At 30.6% G+C, this 22236-nt stretch overlaps 1 protein-coding gene across 2 annotated transcripts in view; it reads right to left on the bottom strand.

The window, feature by feature from the left end:
* Positions 1-22236, bottom strand: part of LOC118193346 (cell adhesion molecule Dscam1-like) — a 672928-nt gene that overhangs the window by 6549 nt on the left and 644143 nt on the right. The window contains exons 22-26 of one of the 2 annotated variants that reach the window (XR_015042955.1): positions 21577-21870; positions 16936-17094; positions 11198-11439; positions 9002-9077; positions 4520-4690 (exon numbers count right to left, since the gene is read on the bottom strand). Coding sequence is in view for 1 of the 2 variants with exons in the window: in XM_085823337.1 (XP_085679463.1) it covers positions 4489-4690; positions 9002-9077; positions 11198-11439; positions 16936-17094; positions 21577-21870 (973 nt within the window). In the remaining variant the exon portion in view is untranslated. Of the gene's footprint in view, positions 1-4488; positions 4691-9001; positions 9078-11197; positions 11440-16935; positions 17095-21576; positions 21871-22236 lie in introns of both variants that reach the window. The other variant, XM_085823337.1, reaches the window with a different exon arrangement.

Here is a 22236-nt window from a genome sequence, read left to right as displayed (position 1 = left end):
CCAAATGCTCTAGAAACGTATATGTATGTGTAAATGAAAAACAAAATTTCCTTAGGAGTAACATAAAATCTGAAAGCTTTCATTTTCTTTTCGCGTTTTTAATTTTTGATTTTGTTTCGATTATATGATTTATGGGATCCTTTTTGGTTTCACTAGAGGATAAATGCTGAAAGAAAGATGGTCGGTTAAGATAATCACTGTGTGAAGCAGAATGCGAATTTTCAGAAACATTTTGCCTATATTCAGCAATCCGAGCGCAACTTGAAAATCTGACAGGGACATCTTGGGGTCTACAGCAATCTAATAAAATGTCCATACATTTGATTTAGCTACATAAATAAATTTCCGAAAAATCGACCACCACCATTTCTTACTTTTTACTAGCACGCTACAGTATACATCGCAATAAGATTGTTCAGAAGGTCATGCCATCCATATATTTGTTGTATTTTCCGACGAGTTTCTCAATAATTTTTAAGAGTTATCTTCATCAAATGCAGTGTCATATGTTTCACGTTCTTCTTTTGTCATTTTGTTTAGGTGTAATAGGACCATTTCTTAATCTCTTCTGAAGAATTGCTTCAGCCGCATAAAATTTCAGCTCATTCTATTCCTATAACAACGTGTGTGACTTGAAAACGTTTTCGTAACTTATTTACGTACGTAATGATTTGAAGAAACTTCCACTACTACAGCATATACCTACTCCAAAACCAATCAATGTCTTTGAAGATTTTCCTAAATATATATCAAAATGATATAAGCACTCTTCATAGGAACACAAAACACAAATTTGGTATTCTAAATGAACGGGTTGTCCTTTCAGAAACATTTTACATGAATGTTTACCAAAATAAGGTATCATGTTCTCATTTATAGAAAGATATATTGAAAAAACCCTCAAATGGCATGAACTGGCATTTAAAATATTTAAATAGAGACGAACCTTAGCCAGTTTTTCAGTGTTATCCAATCCGTCATATATTATAATGCTTCATTCAACGTTAAAAACCGTTGACTTGGATATTCGTTATTTTGGAATAGATGTTTTGTGGAATGTGCAAAAGAAAATTCCACCATCTATCAAAATCTGTGTATACTCACAAAGACACTGCTTTGGAATGACATTGCGTTTTCGCAGCATTTAAAAAAATGCATATTTTTGCCAACAAAAGTAAAATAATAACCTTTCCTTTTAATGCAATTAGAAGTTAACATTATAAAGTCAATTGCATTAAATATAATTGCATTAAATTATATTTAATGCAATTATGTTTCTAGAAGTGAGATCTACTCAAAGGGAAAACTTAGCAAAAAATGTATCAAAATGAAAATTTATTAAAAAAAAAAATAGTGTGAGAGAAGCAGCTTTTTTTAACCTAAAAACAATGAAGTTATGTCTACAGTATATCAAAAAAATTAAAAAAAAAAAGCTTTATACAGAAGACGAAAAAAAAAAATGTTTCGAGTAATGTTGCGAAAACGCAATGTTGGTGATTAATGGGTTTTAATCAACCAATCCAAGAACTTATAAAATCCTCCGTACCTTTGACATATACACTCGCATATTTTCCTTTGAAAAAGAAAAAAAAAATTTTTTTTTTTTGCTTAAACTACAGGATGTTTCGATACTCATGGGCAAAAACTTAAGTGATGCTACAAAACATCTAAACGAGCAGTTTTCACCATATCGCGGAGATCAAGCGCTGAACCGCTAGACGCAACTGTAATGGAAAGCATACAGCCTATTCCTGATACATCGTCATTTCTAGTGTGGATTTCAGTAGAGCAAACCGACGTTCAGTAACCAGGAAAAGACGGATCTGGCTTTTATGTATGGTCTTGAGAATAGGAATGATCTGAAAGCCGAAAGACTGTAGAATCAGACCGAAAAATGTTCGAGCCACTGCTTTGGTGCTTATTTGAAACATGATTTTTTGTCACTGCCATGCATGATACAGCTCGTGGCAGGAGTGTGCGGACGTCACAAGCTGTAGAGGACATTTTGCAAAGAGTGGAAGAGCGTCCGGATATTAGCTCGCGAGAGGTTTCCCGTGCTGCAAATGTGCTCCACTCACTTGTTTGGCGAGTGTTACGGGACGAAGGATTACCCTACCTACATCAAGAGTAGAGTTTGCATTATGTATAACCATAATACTTTTAATTATACATAAGCATAATACTTTTGTTTTTTCAACAGCTATCACCACAGCCTGATTTAAAGTGCACATGTGTTATTCACCGATGAATGCACCTTTACGCGTGAATGCATTTCTAATACGCATCTTTATCACCTCTTAAATTTTTGCATATGAGTTTCCAAACACCCTGTGTATGTTTGTTCTCTCATAGCAGTAGAAGGTTATTATAACAAGTTAATAAATTTTAGAGTTTTCATATGGTTAATAGTATGCACGAAAAGAAATAATGTGTTTGTTATGATTATTTTTTAACTTAATCTGTTAAGTAAAATATGTAAGTTTTCGTCTTATTTTCTAAAACGCTTCTTTCGGAAACTGTATCAACTGGTTCGAATAATGGGGAATTTAGCTAAATGGAAAAGGCATTTTTTAAACAACAAATTGCAAGCACCGCTTACTCAGTAATAAATACTCCAGTTTACTATGCTGAAAGGAAATTAATTTAGGAACCGAATAAAGAAATGCTGCAACAGCAAATTTACAAGTCATTTTGGAATATACATTATACAAAGAAAGCTGTTTAAAAATACGAAGCTTAAATTCCATTATTTGAGAAGTTAGAGAAAAGGAAAAAGTTATTTTTTTCTGACTATATACGCCTGTATATAAAGCAGCAATAAGCTATTTCAGTCGTTCATATCCTTCTAGATCTTAATCTTTAATATTTTAATCAATCTAACTTTACAGTTAGATTGATTAAAATCTAACTTTATAGTTAGATTAGATTGTTAGATTGATTATCATTTCAGAATTCAAAATTTTACCCCGACTGGTTATGGATTAAAATATACACCAATCGGAGTTCATGTAACAATTATTATTAACATTATATCTTTTGTAAAAATGTTAAATATTTCGAGTTGAATTACAAGTAGAAGCAAAATATGAACTGATCTGATATGTAAAAACGCATTTTCACTCTAACTCCGGGTATTAAAAGATTTGATATCACTGAAGAAACATTACTGCAATAAATATAATTAATTAGTTAATGAGCGTAAGTTTTATTGCATTCTAGTAGTGAAGATATTTTATTTAGATTAAATGTAATTTATGAGCATATAAATTAATAGACTTTGCCTGATGGCATAAGATGTGCCCATATCAATTGCAAGAAATATCACAGGGACAATAACAAAACGTTGGTGGGTGCATAAAGGAAATATTACATGCTGCACAACTGGGGTAGTGGCGAGTGAGTGCCGTACCGAAGGGCTTGGGTTTCAATCTCGGTGAAGACATGGATGTTTATAAATGTATAGTGTCTGTGTGGTATGAGCAGATCTTCAGACTCGACCACCCGGGGGGGCTGTTCATCAAAATTGGAGGCGGAACTGAGCAAAGTATTACTATCACTTGTATGGTGCTCAAGGCTCTTGGAAACGACTGGCGCAGTCTTAAACTCCATGCCACGATGAATTTCATGGACTTGTTTTGATGTTGCTCTGAGACAAGTGACATAAGTCACAACAACAACAAGAAGTACTATATAAGTATTTCTACGACAGAAAATTCTATTTCCCTGTTAATGTAGTTAACGCAAAAGACAGATAAACAGAAATTTCCTCGTTGCCTTGACTAGTCACAAAAATGATCCCACTGGCGTCAAATATTAGGCTCGTTAAGCGTGCCAATTTTAGAAAAGAATATAATGTCTCATATAATTTTAGATTCTTATACACTATATAATGCAATTCTATATGGAAACTGCAGTCATCTTTAATACATCTTTGATAACTTATACAGATAATTTGTACACCTATTTTTTGAGTTTACAGCATGGCGTAACTAAATTCTAACCATTATTTCATAATGTTTTCCATGCTGCTATTAAGTAGGAGGATTGAACATTCATAACAAAAAGTATAATGAATTCTTTTTCATATAGGTAAGCGCTTGTATAATATAACATGAATCTTAGGAATTTTAAAATTCATCAAGGAGAAAAAAGAGCCATATAGAAATGTATCATGCATTTAAAATTACAATTAAATTCAGGTTTAGAATTTAAAGTTCCATATTTTTAATCATTATCTTAATTTTTTATACGTTAACGCTGCGGTTTTACTAAAATAGGAAATTAAAATTACTAAAATAAAATGTAGGAAAGGGAATAAATACTTTTTACTCAAAGGAAGATGGAAAGCTAGGCGTCTCACACTGAATTAAAGCAAAAATGGAATGCGAGGACATGCAGAAGACAAAGGGATACAACAGCGCTTAGTTTTGTTTCAGGATAGGTTTTTTAATGCATTTTCCCAACATCTACAAACCCTCTCCGTCTTACCCATCCCGACATGTTTTAGCATAGGGAGCACCTTGTTTGGTACCGCACTGCCATCTGGAGGAAGAAATTGCAGTGGATCGGGGTCTTGAATCGTTATTGCCTGGGACGTATTCATCATCGACATCCGCAGACCAACGACGTCCTGATCCGGACTCCTTCCGGTTAGATCCGGTGGACTGATGATGACCACTTGATTGCCTGTCTGTAAATACATTTTCGTGTCAGTGTTCATATCGAAAGAAAAATGTCAAACATATGCAAAAATTGCAAAGTAAATAAAACAATTTTTATTCTCATTGTCATATTAATTTTATTCTCAAATAAAATATGTAGATGTTACCAAAAGTACGCTTAAATAAAAATCCGTCGTAATAATCAATAATAATAATTTAAATAACTTAATTGCACTTAGAAATAAATATATTGATAACCAAATGTGTACTAATTGTATGCATAATAATGCGAACATTTACAAAATTAACAAATAATTAGTAAAGCCTTGAGAAAAATATATGATACATTCCTGCAATAACACGTCTTTCTCTCATTATTTGAGGAATGGAAATCTGATGAACGTATTCTTTCAGAAATGTATTTTTATTCGTTACTGATTAATATGAATTATATCACATAAGATATATTACTGTCTAATAATTAAGGATTGAGAATAAAACATAATACATTTGATTTATAAAATGTATGTTCTGTTTTGACTGAAAGCTTCGCTGGCACGAAACAAAATAATCACTCGTTAGCAATCATATACTGTGATATATCGCACAGCCCTGCATCGATCAATCCTGACTCACTATCATGTCCTAATATAAAGTTCAAAATGCCGTTTCATACCGATGGAAATGCAGAAGAAAATTTCAAAGTTAAACCAATGCTGGTGTATCTCGCAGAAAATCCTAGAGCTTTTAAAATAATATGCAAAACTAATCTATCATTTTCGAGGTACTCCAGTAAGAGCTTTTTCTGCAGATTGATTCACCAATACAGTTGCGCTATAGCAAACTATTACAGCATCGAAAATGAATTAACATTCTCAGATTTTGTTATCTTAGATAATGCCTCAAATTATCCACTGGTCGCTGTCATTTTAATGAAAACGAATAAGTAATATTCGTTTCACCAAATACGAGGTCTATTTTCTCTTAATTTGTACCTGTTCATTTGTTTTGTTTGTTATTTTCTGTTATTTTTTTTTTAGAAATATTAAAAAAATTCTGTCTGAAGGATTCATTATGTGTCTATCTTAATTGAATTTTATATTTTTATACAAGAAATGTCCCACACACACACACATATATATATATATATATGTATGTATGTATGTATAGTACCATAATTATTTTAAAACAAAATATACCAATATTATTCCCGCGAAAAATGCTGCTAAAAATGAATCAATTATAAACAAAAAATAAGAAATCAGAACCAAATTAACAAAGACATGAAGAAATAAATTCAAAACCCCAGCATTTTCCAAAAAATATCAAATTATTTTCAAACCAGAATAATTTCCGAAACTAATAGAAAAACAGAAAAAGATAGACAGAGGAATTCAATTAAAGTCTGATTTGACGTTATCAAGAGGAGGTAGATCAGATTCAACTAAGTCCCTCCCTCCCAGGAAAACCATTTCGTTTCTGTTGTCTCAAAATTAGCTTATGAACCATCTTAAATAATTTAATTGTAATAGTCCATCCGAAAATTCTGAACGCCTTTTTTGTCTACATTTATTTAAGTATATATATATATTCATATATATTCATATATATTCATATATATTCATATATATATATTCATTATATATTCATATATATAATGAATATATAATGAATATATATATATATAATGAATCAATTATAAACAAAAAAATAAGAAATTCAGAACCAAATTAACAAAGACATGAAGAAATAAATTCAAAACCCCAGCATTTTCCAAAAAATATCAAATTCATTTTTATACGTGTTTGTTAAAATTTAAATTTAAATTTCACTTTTATACGTGTTTGTTAAAATTTAAATTTAAATTTGTTTAAATTTATATATATATATATGTATATAATATATATTTAAATTTGTTTAAATTTATATTTCATAACTACATCAAGTTTCAAAATCAACTTTTTAAACAAGTCAGAGGATTGCCAATGGGCTTACATTCCAGCACCTCGATCTGTAATATCTTTTTATTTGTCAAAGAATTTAACTTCCAAAAAAATCTACAACCACAAGAGTTAAATTACTACAAACACACCTACAGATTTATTGATGACCTTATTACAATTAATAATTTTGGTAAAATTGAAAACTCCGACATTTATCCGAATTGTCTTAAACTTAATAAAACTAATAATTCACAAAATAGCATAGACTTTCTAGATCTTCAAATCATTAACTACAAAAAAATTTTACTTTTTGACAAAACAAGAAACTTCAATTTCAATACTAACAAATTAATAAATTGGAACTCCAACATATCCAAAAAAGTAATTAACAATACTATAATTAATCAAATACAACGAATTAAAACTATATGCACAGATACAATAGATTTACAACGCGAAATTTTGATCCTTATCAAAATTCTCAAAAATAATCTAATTCCCTTTCAATTTATCAACCATTGCCTTAAAAGAGCAGGCGTTAAATACTCACTCTAAATCATTTAACTGATAGGGATATGATAATTTATTCCTAAACCTGAGAAGGCGGTATAAGTTGGATGACTGTCAGTTGAAAGATTTGTATATAGTGTAATTACTCAAATGTATATATTGTAAAAAGCTAATTGTCTTCAGACATATACTGTTACTATACTGTTACTAAAAAATGGGCCAATTTCCTGCCTTTAGACTGTCTACTAGCTCTTGGATAGCGAAAATGCCTTTTTCCTTTCTTAAATTCTTAATCATTGCGACACGACAATTAGCCAGAAATTAATTAATTTCCATTCACTAGTATTTTTAAAAAAATCTTAACAGACGGTCTCTCTCAGATAAGAACTCCACAAAATACATCCCTCAAGAATTCAAAGTCCCACCCACTACCATAAATTTCTTCTACCAAGTCTTACCGACTGATATAATTCAAAGCCCCTACTGCCGCTAAGAATTTTCGGACACCCTACACTTCTGAGTCAGACACGAAGAGAACACACTGCCAACTCCCCCACTAGAAAGAATGTAAGTTACTTAATACCTTTCTGGCCTTTATATCTTCATGTACATTCACTGATCTTATTTATATTATTTTCTATTTTATTTTTATATTATTTTTATATTACTTTTATGTTCTCTGTGATTTGTTTTTGCAAAGTTTGCATTATTTATCTTTTTTATAATCTTCTATGTTTATTTCAACTTTACTTTGATTTCGATTTCATAATGACAATTTCCAATGTTTAATTTCTACAAATAATATAGTACTCAAATACATAAAGATGATAGTGTCGGGGACGATTACTCGAGTTTTACAAGATTTCTCTACAGTAATTGATTTTTACTCCAAATTGAATTGACTAAAATGCTTCATGAGAATCAGTTCTTTGAGTAACAACTATTCGCGGAAATATTTGGCCTGACTAGAATTGCCGGTTTGGCTTTAACTTATAACTCGAGTAAAGACGAAACACTTTCATATTTACGTATTTTTATCAATTATTGATCATTGAACGGGAGTTGGTTTGTTCCCCTTGAAAAGTCAACTAATTTCCGATCAATGACAATAATTACATGTTTTATTTTTTACTTTTACAATTGTAATATTATTCCTCGTGATGATTTAACTCCAGTCCCCGTTAAAACATTATTAACATTTTGCTTTCAAATTACTTCAAAACATCTTTCAAAATATAACTTACCAGTATGGATGCACACTTTTAAAATAATTCTACTTTAATTAAACTTAGGAGATAATATAATCAATTAATCAATACTGTTTAGGAAATAAATTATTATATGTATATAATATATATATATATATATATATATACGTACATTATATATATATATATATATATACGTACATTGAGCTAATTGTATTTTATTACATTTACGTTATTTATTTCATTGTATATATAATTAGGAAATTATCTTGACAGTTTCTATGCTGGAATTAGATCATAATATTATAGCTGGAATAAGGCCATAAAATATATAATTAGGCCACATGCAAGTTATAGTATGTTTTTCTGAAACTAAAAGTTTCCTTATTAATCTGTAAATTTGAGGTATTTTGTTGAATCAAAATTGTTAATAAATGCTTAAAACACTTTTCTACAGAAGACCAAATAAATAGATCAGTTTTATCTAATACGTACCCTTTAGTAAGTACATTACTTAGTGTTACTTAGCACTATTTATACGGCATTAATTATTTCACATATTTTACAAAAACTTGCAATTAATAGTTTCATAAGTAAAGTTCACAGTTACATAAGTGAGTTTCTTAAGAATTTAATTTTAAGTACATACTTGAAATTTTTATTTAAAATAATTACTTACTTGGAAAACTGTACATGTGCTCAACTTCCGATTGCGTTAGAGCTTTACCCCCTTTCATATGTTTCGTGTTACTCGCCTAAGAAAAAAAGAAAATTATTTCATTCTAATTTACAGGATACTAAGAACAATACATTTTTATTCATAATTCACCTTCGTTGAAAGCAGCTTTCTTATTTATGTAATTAATATAAAATAATGTTATTTTAATTCTTTCTTTAAATGAAATAGTATGAAATATATATATATATATATACGTATAATGTATAAAATCAATGTCTATAAATGCAAATGTATAAAATTAAAACACAGCAATGAAGTATGAACCTTATGCATATAGTTACATCAAACTAGAAACTATTTTAATACTATGCATTTACTAAAAATTCCTTTGTCCAAACTTTGACAAAAATAGTTAGCTTTTATAGTCCTTAAAATTAAGTAGCAAAAAACACAAATTTAAAAATAAAGAAACTTATTGCATGCAGTTCGCTGGAAGCTAGCTACAATTACTTTCCCAATAATATGTAATTATTTTACTGGATAGTAAAACATGCTAAATTATGGATATGTTGTTTCCAGAAACGCGCATTTTAATAAAATATATTTCTGCTTTAAAAGTTCGAATAATGTCCTCTGGATAATATCGGTTTTTATGCACTTCAGATATACATTTCGTATTTCAGAATAGTGTTAAGTAGTCAATATTATCTACAGTAGATATAAATAACAACAACAAAGAATGCAAGTTCGTTATTTTAGAGTACAATCTTCGATATTCATTACTTAAAACTCTTACACTTATCATAGCAATATATTTTTAGTATTACAATAAGCAATAACATGTATAAAATAATACGTAATAGACTAAATAAAATAGTATAAACACTTGTAACACAAATGTGAGAAAATTTAATTTTCTTACAGCCAAATACTATTAGTTTATTTAAGGATTTTACAGCTTAACATGAGTAATACTCGTAGTTACAATTTCGAACAACCTGATTTCTTAAATATAATTAATTCTTTACATTCGAACGGCACCGTTACGGCGCCCAGGATGTTTGTGGCGTCCACTTGATGTGATCTGTATCGGCGCTACGGCGTTCTGGAACTCGATCTGTTTATTTACGAAGTGCGATAATATACTCTTACCTGAAGTACTTTCGTGGACCAATCTTGGCTTGAGTCCTTAGCCAAATTTTTAGCTTAGTTTAGTTAGTCTCAGCAGAGCATTCGATTGAACAAAAAAGAAATATAGCTTTAGAAAAATTATAACTGTATTAGATCTTCACTAATATAGCCAAACTTGTCTCGAGTTGCTGAGTCACCCGAGCGATAAAGACCTCAAGTGCAAGGGGTTCATAATATACTTATGGTATAATTACGGACAGGTGAATTTTTAATTAATCTAGTGTTCGAATAAAGCATTCATTACACGATAGCGTCTTTTTCGAATAATAGGCGGTTATATTCAAACAGCATCCGCTGTCAAGCAGTATGTAATTAAGGAAAAAGTGCGATTACTCTTTGAAAAGTAAAACGTAAGAGACGAACTTTCACTCAAACGATCACAACCGCCCGAAACGGCCGAGATTGCGTTGTAATTTTCTTCCCATCCCCTAAGGTATGCAGTATCACGTGTAGTTTCCTCAAATGCATTGTATCACTTTATTGCAGACATTTTGTCGTAAAAGGCTAATGGAAGCTTCTTTGTTAGGAAAAAGAAAGAATGGCATTTGAAATCTTCACACCTATAGTGGACGTAGAGAGGAGGAAATGAAGGCGACAGGTAATAGACAGGGACGGGCACTTTGGTATTTTAAGCATAAAGATGAAGGAAAACGTATGTTTTTTAAAGTTAATACTTAACATCTTGTAACATTAATTGGAATGTGTTAATACCAAAACAGCTATGAGGGGTAGCCTATTTACCAAACTGGACTAGTACAGAACAACTGGAAACATTCTGTTACTTTAGCGTTTTAAATATTCTATTTAATTAAAGATGTATATTGGCTGTTTTTCAAAGAAGGTCTTTTGAACTCTGAAATAGTCTATTTCTTCTTTACGAGAGTTAATTTTGGCAAACAACGATTACTTTGTCATTGCGAAATTAATTTGTTATTAGTCAAGGAATTTGATTCATTTAGCCATTGCAAAGTTAGACTTCATCGAGTAATAATAAAACTAATTTACCTGTTTAACAGCAAATGGAACATCGTATGGTCTTTCTATGTCGTGAAGCGTCGATCTGCCATCTGTACTGCTCTCCCCTGAACTTCGTTCATCTAAAGAAAATACGGGAACTCTACTTGTAGCATATGGCGAAGGAAAATATATGGAATCTTTGGTTTGGACGTAAGTGCCGTCTTGCTTAACTTCATATTCTGACATCTGAACTGCCTCTGTATTCACTTCTTTTCGAACACTCTGTGTATCTATGTGGATAACATAGTCTAAATGTTATGGAAATTTGAGAAACGAAATACAGTTTTTTTCTATCTTATTTCCGTATGAAATAATCGTGCAAATCGTTTCGCATTTCTTTATATAGAATTTTTTGGTTTGAATGATGAAATGATTATTTTAAACCAAACGCACTTTTTCATGCTTTTGTTAGATAGATTTTAGAAATTTGCATTTCATATTTCGTACATGATTGCAAAAAAGTACATTATTATTGTTCTGCATTCTATTCAAATTCAATGTTTTAAATAAATTAATGTACTCAAAATATTATATGGTGCGTTCAAAACTAAAGATTATAAAACAATTTAAAAAGCAGTTTTTCCATTTATTGAGACAGTAGCAGAAATGCATTGTCTCTTGGTAAAAAATATTGTGAAATTTATAACTTATGCCTAAATACAAATTGAATCTCCTTAGAGCAAAATACGTAACTACCATTATTTGAGTATGCTTATTATTCAAAAATAATAAACACAAGCGTGTAGTATATGTAAATTTGCAAACTAACGAAGGAGAGAGTTTAAAAACCAGTATAATGGCAAATTAAAATTTTTAATAGCAGTAAAGGCAGTCTATTTCTGCGAGTTTACCATGTGCGTTAGAATATAGAATATGCAATAAACATTACGCAGGAGGGAAACACAATTTTTTTTCAATATTTGGAATTCGAAAATATTGTTATATTCAGTATAGTTGTGGTACTAAGGCAATAATAGGTACTCTTCCATTTCAAGTATTTCAAAAATCCTTAATATATTTTCTTCCCTCGAAAATCTTTCGATTCTTTCCTTTCTTCCGCAAAATCGCATTTTTCTCTGTCTCCTTAAACTTGTTTGGAAAACCACATCATATTATCACCAAGTCAGATCACAGGCTCCGAACTATTTCCTTGTATAATCTTTATCATTAATTCATCCGCTGATAATTTTTTCATGCAAGTCACAGCGTCCTTCGATTAAATAAAATTGCGTTCTGATGCGTTCTTCTTTTTAATAAAGACATTCCTTCAGGACTCTGAAAATTTAAATAAACAGAGAAAAGAAACAGCTCCGTAAGTTTTCCTTTTAACTTTCTTTTAATTCTTTAGAATATTCAGTATCAGGTTGAACGATTTTGTTTCTTCAGAAAATCTAAATGAAAGGCAAAATACTTTAAAACATATTGTTAGGGTTTCATTAGATTGATCATGTCCCAACTTCAAAAGTAATTAATAAACTAACTAAATATAGAGTTTGTATTTTTAAACAACATCTCAAAAATGGCTAACAGGGTAATAGCTACTAGTTTAAGTTCTTTCCGTTAAAGAAGTAAAATGAAAATGAACCTACAGTACTTGTATTTTTAACAAACAGTTACTGTTTCAGGGTACGGAATTTTGTATTTAAATGGGAAAAACTGTGGTAATTCTGCTTAATGAGCCTCAGCATGATAAGTCGTAAGAACTGCTAGGTGTACCGCAAAACGTGAGACCTAGTACTGATTCTTGTAGAAATAAATTAAATAATCTCCTTCAGTGTAAATTTTGAAAAACGAGAAGGAAAACGTTTAGCATTTATATACCACACAGAATGTGTGTGGCATACAAATGCAAGAGATGCCACACAGAAACCACACAGACATACATAACTGCCACACGGACCACACAGATATACATAACGCAAAACACTTCAGCATTTATATGCGAGATAAACTGTGTTGATTTACAATAAAAATTGAGTTTCTGATGAGAAATTTAAATTGTTGAAAGAAAACAAGAAAATTAATATACATGCACTTCCCAATCAATTGATAGAAGTTTTCCTTGGCACATAGACATAATCTAATTTGATGAGGTTGGTAGATTTCGGCTAAATCATAATGTAGCGAACCGCAATAGATTACATAAATCACTCAATAAAGCTTCCTATTTAAGTATAGTTAACCTAAAAATGATACAGAGTTAAAGAATAAAGAAGCAATAAGAATCTAATAAACTTGATTTGGGTGTATAAACGTTTGTTGCTATCATGTGAAACAAAAACAACGGAAGACATGAATCCTGTGATTCCCATATCTTTAGATAGTAAATGAACCAAAATATATATGTATAAAATTGTCTAGTAATGTTATGTGACATGGACTATTGGTAAGGGAAACGCATAATTAACATAATTTTTCCAAGTCCTTACAGTCAACGGTCCACTTACAACAAAAGTGTAAATTTTTCCAAATGCAGATTCAGAATTTTTAGGTTTTTCTGCAAGAAGTATAGCTTCTTTTTTAAGACAGACATTAAGAAGTTAACCATTGAAAACTTCAAACCTTTCAATAATAATGGTTTATGTTTTTATGCCAAAATATATGTTTGCCATTTATGATAACAGTTTTATGCTGTCTTTTGTCAAATTTTTAAATGAATGTTTTGCAAGCTTAAAAAACTTCTTATTCAGAAAATCTCTCGAAGGTTTTTGTGTATCAAATTTGTTGACGGTGAAAAGCTCAGCATTAGTATGTGGTTGAAAGATGTAACACCGTATTACTAGCACTCATTGTTATTTCTTTCTTCGCCAACATACATACTGTAAATGACATTTCGCTGTATTTTAATTGAAGTGTTCAACCTGACATAATTCCTGTGAATTATATATTTTATATTGTTTTTCAACTTGAAGGTTTAGTGAATTCCAGTTATGCATCATAAGGACTGCGTATCTAATTATACTTGGCGTAGCTGATGGGAAAAATATTGTGTTGTTTTATGCTTTTTGAATTACAGGTTGAATTGTAATTTTCTCGTCCACAGCGAAAGGTCAGAGTAAGTATTTTATTTATTTATTTATTTATATTTCCTCTTTCACGTTATTTCTTTCTCTTCCATGAGAGCTTTTTTTATCCTCCTAAAGAAGAATCACATTTCTTCACGATTTTAAGGGACTAGTTTTCCATTTGGTTTTCCTTACATATTTTGTGAAATCCTTTGAGTTTTCTTGTCATTAGGAAATTGCTTTTTTAGCACGTAGAAATTGCAAAAAAGCAGAAAATCAGTTCAAGATCTTAGGACTTTATTCAAACTGTTTCCTATTGATTGACAGTTAGTCAAGAAAGAATGCTATAGTTTATAAACTAAAAGTGAAACAATTTATTTTAACACTTAAAAAACGTTTATTTAAGGGGACGGTGGACTTTAAAAATTAGTTTTTTAAGTTAACAAGAAATTTTATTCTTATACATATTATAACATCAATTTATAAAATATATGTTCAAAATTTCAATTTATTTTAAACTAGAAAAATTTAAACCAAATAATTAATTATTTTAATTAAAGATTTAAAATGCTCATTGCGCGCTAATTTTCAATATTTTTTCCTAATTTTTCCTTTAACATAGTTATAAAGACTTGACAAAAGTTTTGTGTATCCGTTATTGAATATGATGGATTAGAAATTTTTAAAAAGGACTTTTGTGAACTTAAACCCAGTTTTCGGAAAAAAGTCACCTTTTGTTAAACATTATTACAAGTTTAACTTGTTAATAACCTCACATCCAAAAATTCATACACAGATCTACTGTAACATATAACAAGACAGTTTCTTCAAAATATCATTCATTTTTAACTAAAAATGAGACGCATAGAACATTTTCAAGACATACGAAATGCGAAAAAAATTTTTTTGAGTAAACCGAATTTAAAGTTTTTCTTCAAACTTTAATACACGGTCATGAGAAATAGCAAATTAACTTTAAATATGAATATATAGACACTGGATAACATTTTCGTATCATTTAATTATTTTTAATCTCATAATATTAAATTTGAGAAAAATAAACATATCGCAAATTGGTATGTGATTCGAAGTTAGAGGTAGAAATAATTTATGCATTATATCCAATGAAAATTTTAAAATTCATCAGCATCATATGTTTTACCTTCATATGTTACATTCACATTATGTTTTATTGCTTTACAACATTTTGTTTTATTGCTTTACAACATTTTGTTTTATTGCTTTACAACATTTTGTTTTATTGCTTTACAACATACTGACATTTCTAGACTTCTTTTAAGAAATAAACACTTCTTTTGGTCAAATATATAAATTATAACATCAGCAAATAACTGTTGAAATAAATTTTTTAACATTTTCAACAAAATGTAAAGGGCAAAGTTTACGCTGTTTGCACATTTTAAATGCTTGTAACTTCTTTAAAAATTAGAATATTTGAACATGGTTTTTTGCATATGATGTAGTTACGTATGTGGAATATTACAAGAGTAAAAAACAAATTCAATATTTTGGTTGATTTTTAGCTATTTTAAAGTCCACCGTTCCCTTAAATGTCAAGTAAATTGGCTCTTGAGATTTCTTTACAAACATAGTGTTGCGTGCGCACAGAACCAATGATAGCTTGATAAAATTTATGTTTACTAAAAGAAAAACACTTTACAGTTCTGGAACCATCCACAAAAGCCCTCGTACAGCTTTCCTCAGTATCACAGAGCATAATCAGTATTTATGCTCTAAACTACTAAGAACATTAAACACAACGCAATGCAAAGCACATCGAAAAGGCGAAACTTTTAGGTATATCTCAATGCTCAGAAGTCGCTCTGATCTAACAACTACTGAGAAACTAATGCTCTCTCCAGTCTTAGACCATTTTTCTCAGCCACCGAGAAATCTCTAGTACCTTCCACTTTTCGAAACTACTGAAAGCAATACGAGAGACGAATACGATTACAGGTACCCAAATGATCAATTACAGACATTTAGTTACAATAACTATTGCAGTTATTGAGAGACAGACTCAAAATATGGCTAAATGATCGCCACGTATGGCGACTTTTGGAAATTTCTCGATTTTGAAGATTTGAAATTTAGCGACAAAAATTAATCGGGAAAACGATCGCCAGCTTGACGATATCTCGCCCGTTTAACGAGATAGCCATTGACCTCAATGTTACATACATTTGTCCCTGTATTCTTATTTTTTCTGCAAAGCTTCTCTTTCAAGTATTTTATGTTATATTATACAAAGCATAGAACAATTTCACATACAATTTAACTAAAATTATTTACATATGTACAAAATTAATAATAATACACGAATAGAATTAAACAAAATTGTGAATATATAAAATAACTAAGAATTTTTTTATACAGAAGCTAATTAATGACAAAATTGATGTTATCATTAATTAATAAAACAGTTCTGTAATAACAGGCACCTCAGTGCAACAATTGCATACTGTTTCATGCAGATAATGGATTTATTGTTAATCTAAGCGCTAGGAAGGAAACTATTTAGAAATACCATAAAATTGAAACGATTAATTACTGAGCTTTATATGCAGATTTTAACTTGCATGAACAATTGCTGTATAATTCATTTTTTAATTAATTGTTTATTTCTCTTATTTGAATCTTCTATAATCTTTTCTAATTCAAATTTAGTATTTATACAATCTAAGTTGATAATATACTCACCATCATACTGCCTATCACCATTTCTTCTGCGTCTGCTCAGGGCACAGACAACAATCAACACAGATATAAGAATCACCACGGTTACTACGACTGGTGCAACGATGGCAAGGTTTGTATAAAATGGAGCGGTGCCTTTAATTATGGGTGTGATAGAGTTTCCTGAAAGTGAATAAAAAATAAACACTTTTGCACATTAGCATAATTAAGTAAAACACTTTATTGAATTAGTATCTTTTTATCTCAGAATACTGAGTTTAAATTTTGTTTCGAATTATTACAATATTTAACCATTTGAATGATCTGAAAAATGAATGTGTTATTTAAGGTTTGTAATAATATACTAAATACGGCAAAAATATCGAAGGCCTATAGGTAGTTACGCTTTACTGTATAATCAGTTTGTTGGACTGATGAATTAGTCATTCAAGTGGATATGAGTGTTATATGACTCACTTTAAGCAAGTATTCGCAACAGTTAATTTCACTACGGTAGTGGGAGATAGTCACATAATTATTTGAACTGCAAAACACATATACATTGGCGGACAATTGCTAAGGACGGATGACAGTAGCAATAGCAACCACACAATTAAAGCGTGGAAAATGCGGACATTGGCATAAGTGGAGGATACAATAAGATTATTGTAAGAATTGATTATTGTATCGTAAGCAAATTTTGGAATGCTGAATTTGTCACGTGATAGCGCTGACAAGAGATATAAACGATTTGACATGTATTGACGTTGCTGTTCAAAAGCAAAATTTGTCGGGGAAAAATCAATTAACGAACTTGAAAATTTCAATGTGTCTCCCCGACATCACTTACATGATTGTACGTATGGCCATATTATTGTTAAGATTGAAGAAAGGTGAAAAATAACATATATTACTAGGGGGTTCAACCTCAGTCACAATGCAGTTTCAAGGTTTTAGAAATCATTTCGAACAAGCAGAATATGCAGCAAACATTACGGGGAAGGTTGTGTTCTCAGTACGACGTCTGCAGAAGATAGGTGCACAGTGATACCAACAAAAAGGAACCGACGCAGTAACAGCTACTGAGGTACCAAATCAGTTTTTTGTTGCTATTGGCAAGTGAAGCTCCCGAAAAACTGTAGCCATTGTTTGCTTCAAGGAAGACCCGCCGTCCTGATATGTTCGCCCGCCGTCCTGATGTCTGCATTCCATTATCTACACGTCACCGTTCCGACAGTTTACAATGGTGTTGTCAGTATCGCCATTGGAGGGAAGACGACTGAGCTTGTGTACTATTCTCAGATGAAAGTAGGTTCGGTCTCTCGTCTGATTGTGGACGACAACTGATGTGGCACAAGAGTAGTACTGCACCGAGTGCGTCAAACATAGAGGAAAAGGGACCAATATCCTAAATGTAGTGTCATGGTGTGAGCTGAGATAATGATCAGTGGCTGTACGTCGTTCTATATATTTCCAGCTGGAACTATGACTGGCCAAAGATATATTAATGATGTTCTGCTGCCTCATGCTCGCACATTCCCTGGTGCTGCCGGTGATAAATTTGTTTTCATAGACGATGACGCACCATGTCATCGAAAAGTTGTTGTTGAGTAATGTCTAGACAGGGAGGATATTCAATACCTCGTATAGGCAGCATGTTATTTAGATCTGATTCATATTTAAAATGTTTAGGATGCTTTGGGGAGGTGTATTGCTCGTCGAGAATGCTCTCCAATAAACAAGGGCACCCTCATCTGTGCGCTGACAGAGAAATGGGATAAATTCCCCCAACAGCTATTGAATAATATTTTACACAACGTGTAAAATCTTGCGTCACCCTGCATGTTGGGCATGTCCTGCACTGGCATGTTATGCCAGAATGCCTGCGAACGGTAACTGCATTTTTTTTCACTTTTAAGTATTCATCACAAAATAACCATTTTGTCCCTTGAACATTTTTCAAAGCCTTCTGGATTTCAGAGCACTCTAAATTATCTTCATTATTATATCTTAGCATTCTGGTATTCTTTTATTTACTTTGGCATCCAACCACACGTTTTCTATATAACATTTTTGTGATTTTTCCTTAGCAATTTTCCATCAGTGTAGTACAGTTTATTTTATTTGCTTTCTCTATATTTGCCTGTATTTCATTCACTGGCTGTAACGCTGTGTGGTTCTCTGCAAATATGTTGGTAAATTTTAACATTTTATAATAAAACTGCATTTATGTTTTCATAGTAAATAACAAAAATAGACTGCTGTTTGTATATATTTCTGCATTAAAAATTCAGAATTTTTAAAGATTCTTTGGTTATTGTAGACTACCTAATTTGCACGCTAGATGTTTTAAAACAGCTCTAAATATTCAAAGTTTATTTCTAATATATTTATTAGGAAATATCTTCATCCAAGCCAAGCAATTCAAACCAGTGTATTTCGAAGGTGACCTGTTCTATTCCTCTAACATTTTTTTTTTTTTTTTTGATTAGAATATTGACATTACGACTTTCCATGCTAATTACAAGACACCTACAGTTATATTATAAAGTAAATAAGAAGTACATATAAAGGCGTAAACTGTGCATAAATATCGAATAAATTACATGCCTATAATTAGAAAAGTCAAATGATGTATTTGAAAACTAAATATACTGTCAAGTAAAGGAGAAAATATCCAGAAAATAAGATAATTGATTATACAGTAGATTTCCACAAACGCGCCGTAATATAGAATGAGAGGGAGAAGAGTTACTGAAAATGTCGAGTTTTATGGAAGAAGGATTGGATTATTCACACATTATCATAATGTTTCCCTCAAAACCTAAATTTTGGCAATTGTATTAATATTCTCTTCTTCGTCCAGTCTTTTAAAGCATTAAGATTCATTTCAGAGTCCTGTTAATTTGTTTTACTTTTCTCTTTATTCGGCATAGCTTACAAAATGGTACAGCCACAATCCCTCAGGTAAGCCTGATAATTTAGCAGCAGAAAGGAATGTGAGTGGTAATCGACAGCGGTTACCTAATTTTGTCAGCTATTTTGTTACTAAGGGGAGAAATGAGGTAGATTGGAATTTGCTCGAAAAGAACAAAACCTATCACCAAATTTGCTGCACAAGTTCCAAGAAATAGTCTAGAAAGAAACTTTGTACACAACTAGAGAACATGCAGACATTCATACGTATAAATATATACAGCAATTATAATAATACAGTGTTAAACGCATGAATTTTTATTCTTATTTTAAAGTCAAAAATGCATAAATAAAATAGAAAAAATACTAACAAAAATTTAAACTAAGTTTTTATTTCAGGTTTGAAAAAAATATTATTAACTTTTCCAAAAAATATGATAGACAAATGTGTAATAACAATTTTGTGTAACAATACATACCTTATAAACTCTTTCAAACAATTTCAAACTTTGAATAAATCAAAATAACAACAAACGCAAAATCAAAAATTCGTAAATACAAATGATCTGCACAGCCTACACATCAACTCATAATAATGACCGTTACAGCGTTAGTGGTGCCACCACATTGAAATTTTCAAAACTATTCACGTAAACAGTATGTATCCAATTGGTTACACTATGCAGTAAGCTAAAATTTGTGTTTTTATTTAATTTATATGACTAAATATGATTATGTTACCAAACGGTAACTACATGCATTTAAGGGTTAAAAGGTGATTGTCGGTTTAAACGCAGTGGTGTATAATCAGAATTCAAATTTGAGGAACTCTGTGCATCGAAAATATATAACCATAAATCTGATAGACAGATGAGTAATTGTGCGGCCGTTCAACTACAGTGGTACGATATAATTTTCATTGCAAATTTATCATTATAATGTGCAATAAAAGGCAGTTCAGTATGATCACATGATTTACCTGCATATATAAGTATATTATAAATACTCTATGCCATACTCGTAACCGGAAACAGAATTGTATCCCTTTTAATTCAAACTGATGTTTTTAAATGATATATAATATGTGTTAAAAATAAATAATTGCATAACAACATATTTAACACAATATGAGCAATGCATTAAGATTATTTCCTTGTTATCTGTTCAATCTCAAATTTCGATATAAAAATGGCTTTCAGTTCAAGCCCGTCATTATTAATTTGATTAACAATTAAATAACAACAATTAAAAATAAAAAATTAACAATTAAAAAAATAGGGAGTACTGCTATTTTACAAATAAACGGCTTGAAAAGTCAACTTAGCTGTTTTCTGATATAACAATTTAAATGAAGAATTTTATAACTGATGATAACTACTTTTAGACAGAACAAATAATTAAATAAAAACATCATTTTAAATAAAGTATGTTTTTGTCAAAGATATTTATTATCCAATGCGTTGCAGAATGCACTATATTGTGTACAATTACGGATGTCTATCATAAAACCAATCCATATTTTATCTGTGATATAATCTGCATTATTCTTATAATTCCAAAATAAAACAATAAATTTATATAACGTACATTTAATGATAACAAAAATTAAAGAAAAACGAAAGACCAAAAAGGTAACGATATTTTTAAAATTCCACAAAAATATACAAATAATATTTTGAATCTTATAATAAGCAAAAAATATAAGGTTATTGTATTATTGATACTCAAAATGACATCAACAAACATTACCATCATTAACTATACTGGTGCTGAAAGTGTATTCCGCTTGAGTAGGTCCAGCATCATTATGAGCCATAATATGGAGTCTATACCAAGTTCCAGGCGTTAAACCATCCAGTTCAAAGGGTTCTGACTGCATCAGCACGTGATCAGACACAAGCGTCCATTCTCTATGTGTCTTCATGCGGTACTGGATTACGAAGAACGTGATAGCACAACCTCCATCATTCCATTCACTAAGGTATAGGACGGCGTGCGTGGCATTTGCACGCAGAAAGCTATGCTGGCTTGGAGCAATGGGTGCTGTAAAGAAAATCTTATATAATATCAACTTCAAGTAAAAGTCACGTAATCATCAAGAAAATCCTTTACAGAATTATGACTTTCAACACAAAATAACAACTCAATTTTTCGCAGACTTAAAATGAGTAAATATTGAGAATAAATATTTAAATATTACTTATCAGGAGATATATCACAGTTTAAATGCAGAAAAATTTAACTTTTATCTCTGCTGAGAGTTACTTTTAGAAAAAAATTATTTTGATATCTCTGTTAATAATGATGTTAGAAAGAACAATGAATTATAAAAATATGATGTGTACACCTCAAGACTTCCTTGTACGGAATATTAAATTATAGGCATTTTTTCTTGCATTTCGTTTAAAC

The sequence above is a fragment of the Stegodyphus dumicola genome, chromosome 9 (assembly GCF_044657685.1).
Source record: "Stegodyphus dumicola isolate Sdum_Otavi_A_Nest chromosome 9, ASM4465768v1".
Classification (NCBI taxonomy): Eukaryota; Metazoa; Arthropoda; class Arachnida; order Araneae; family Eresidae; genus Stegodyphus; species Stegodyphus dumicola.
Note: the sequence above shows the minus strand (reverse complement) of the source record. Positions and strands in the feature narration are given on the sequence as shown.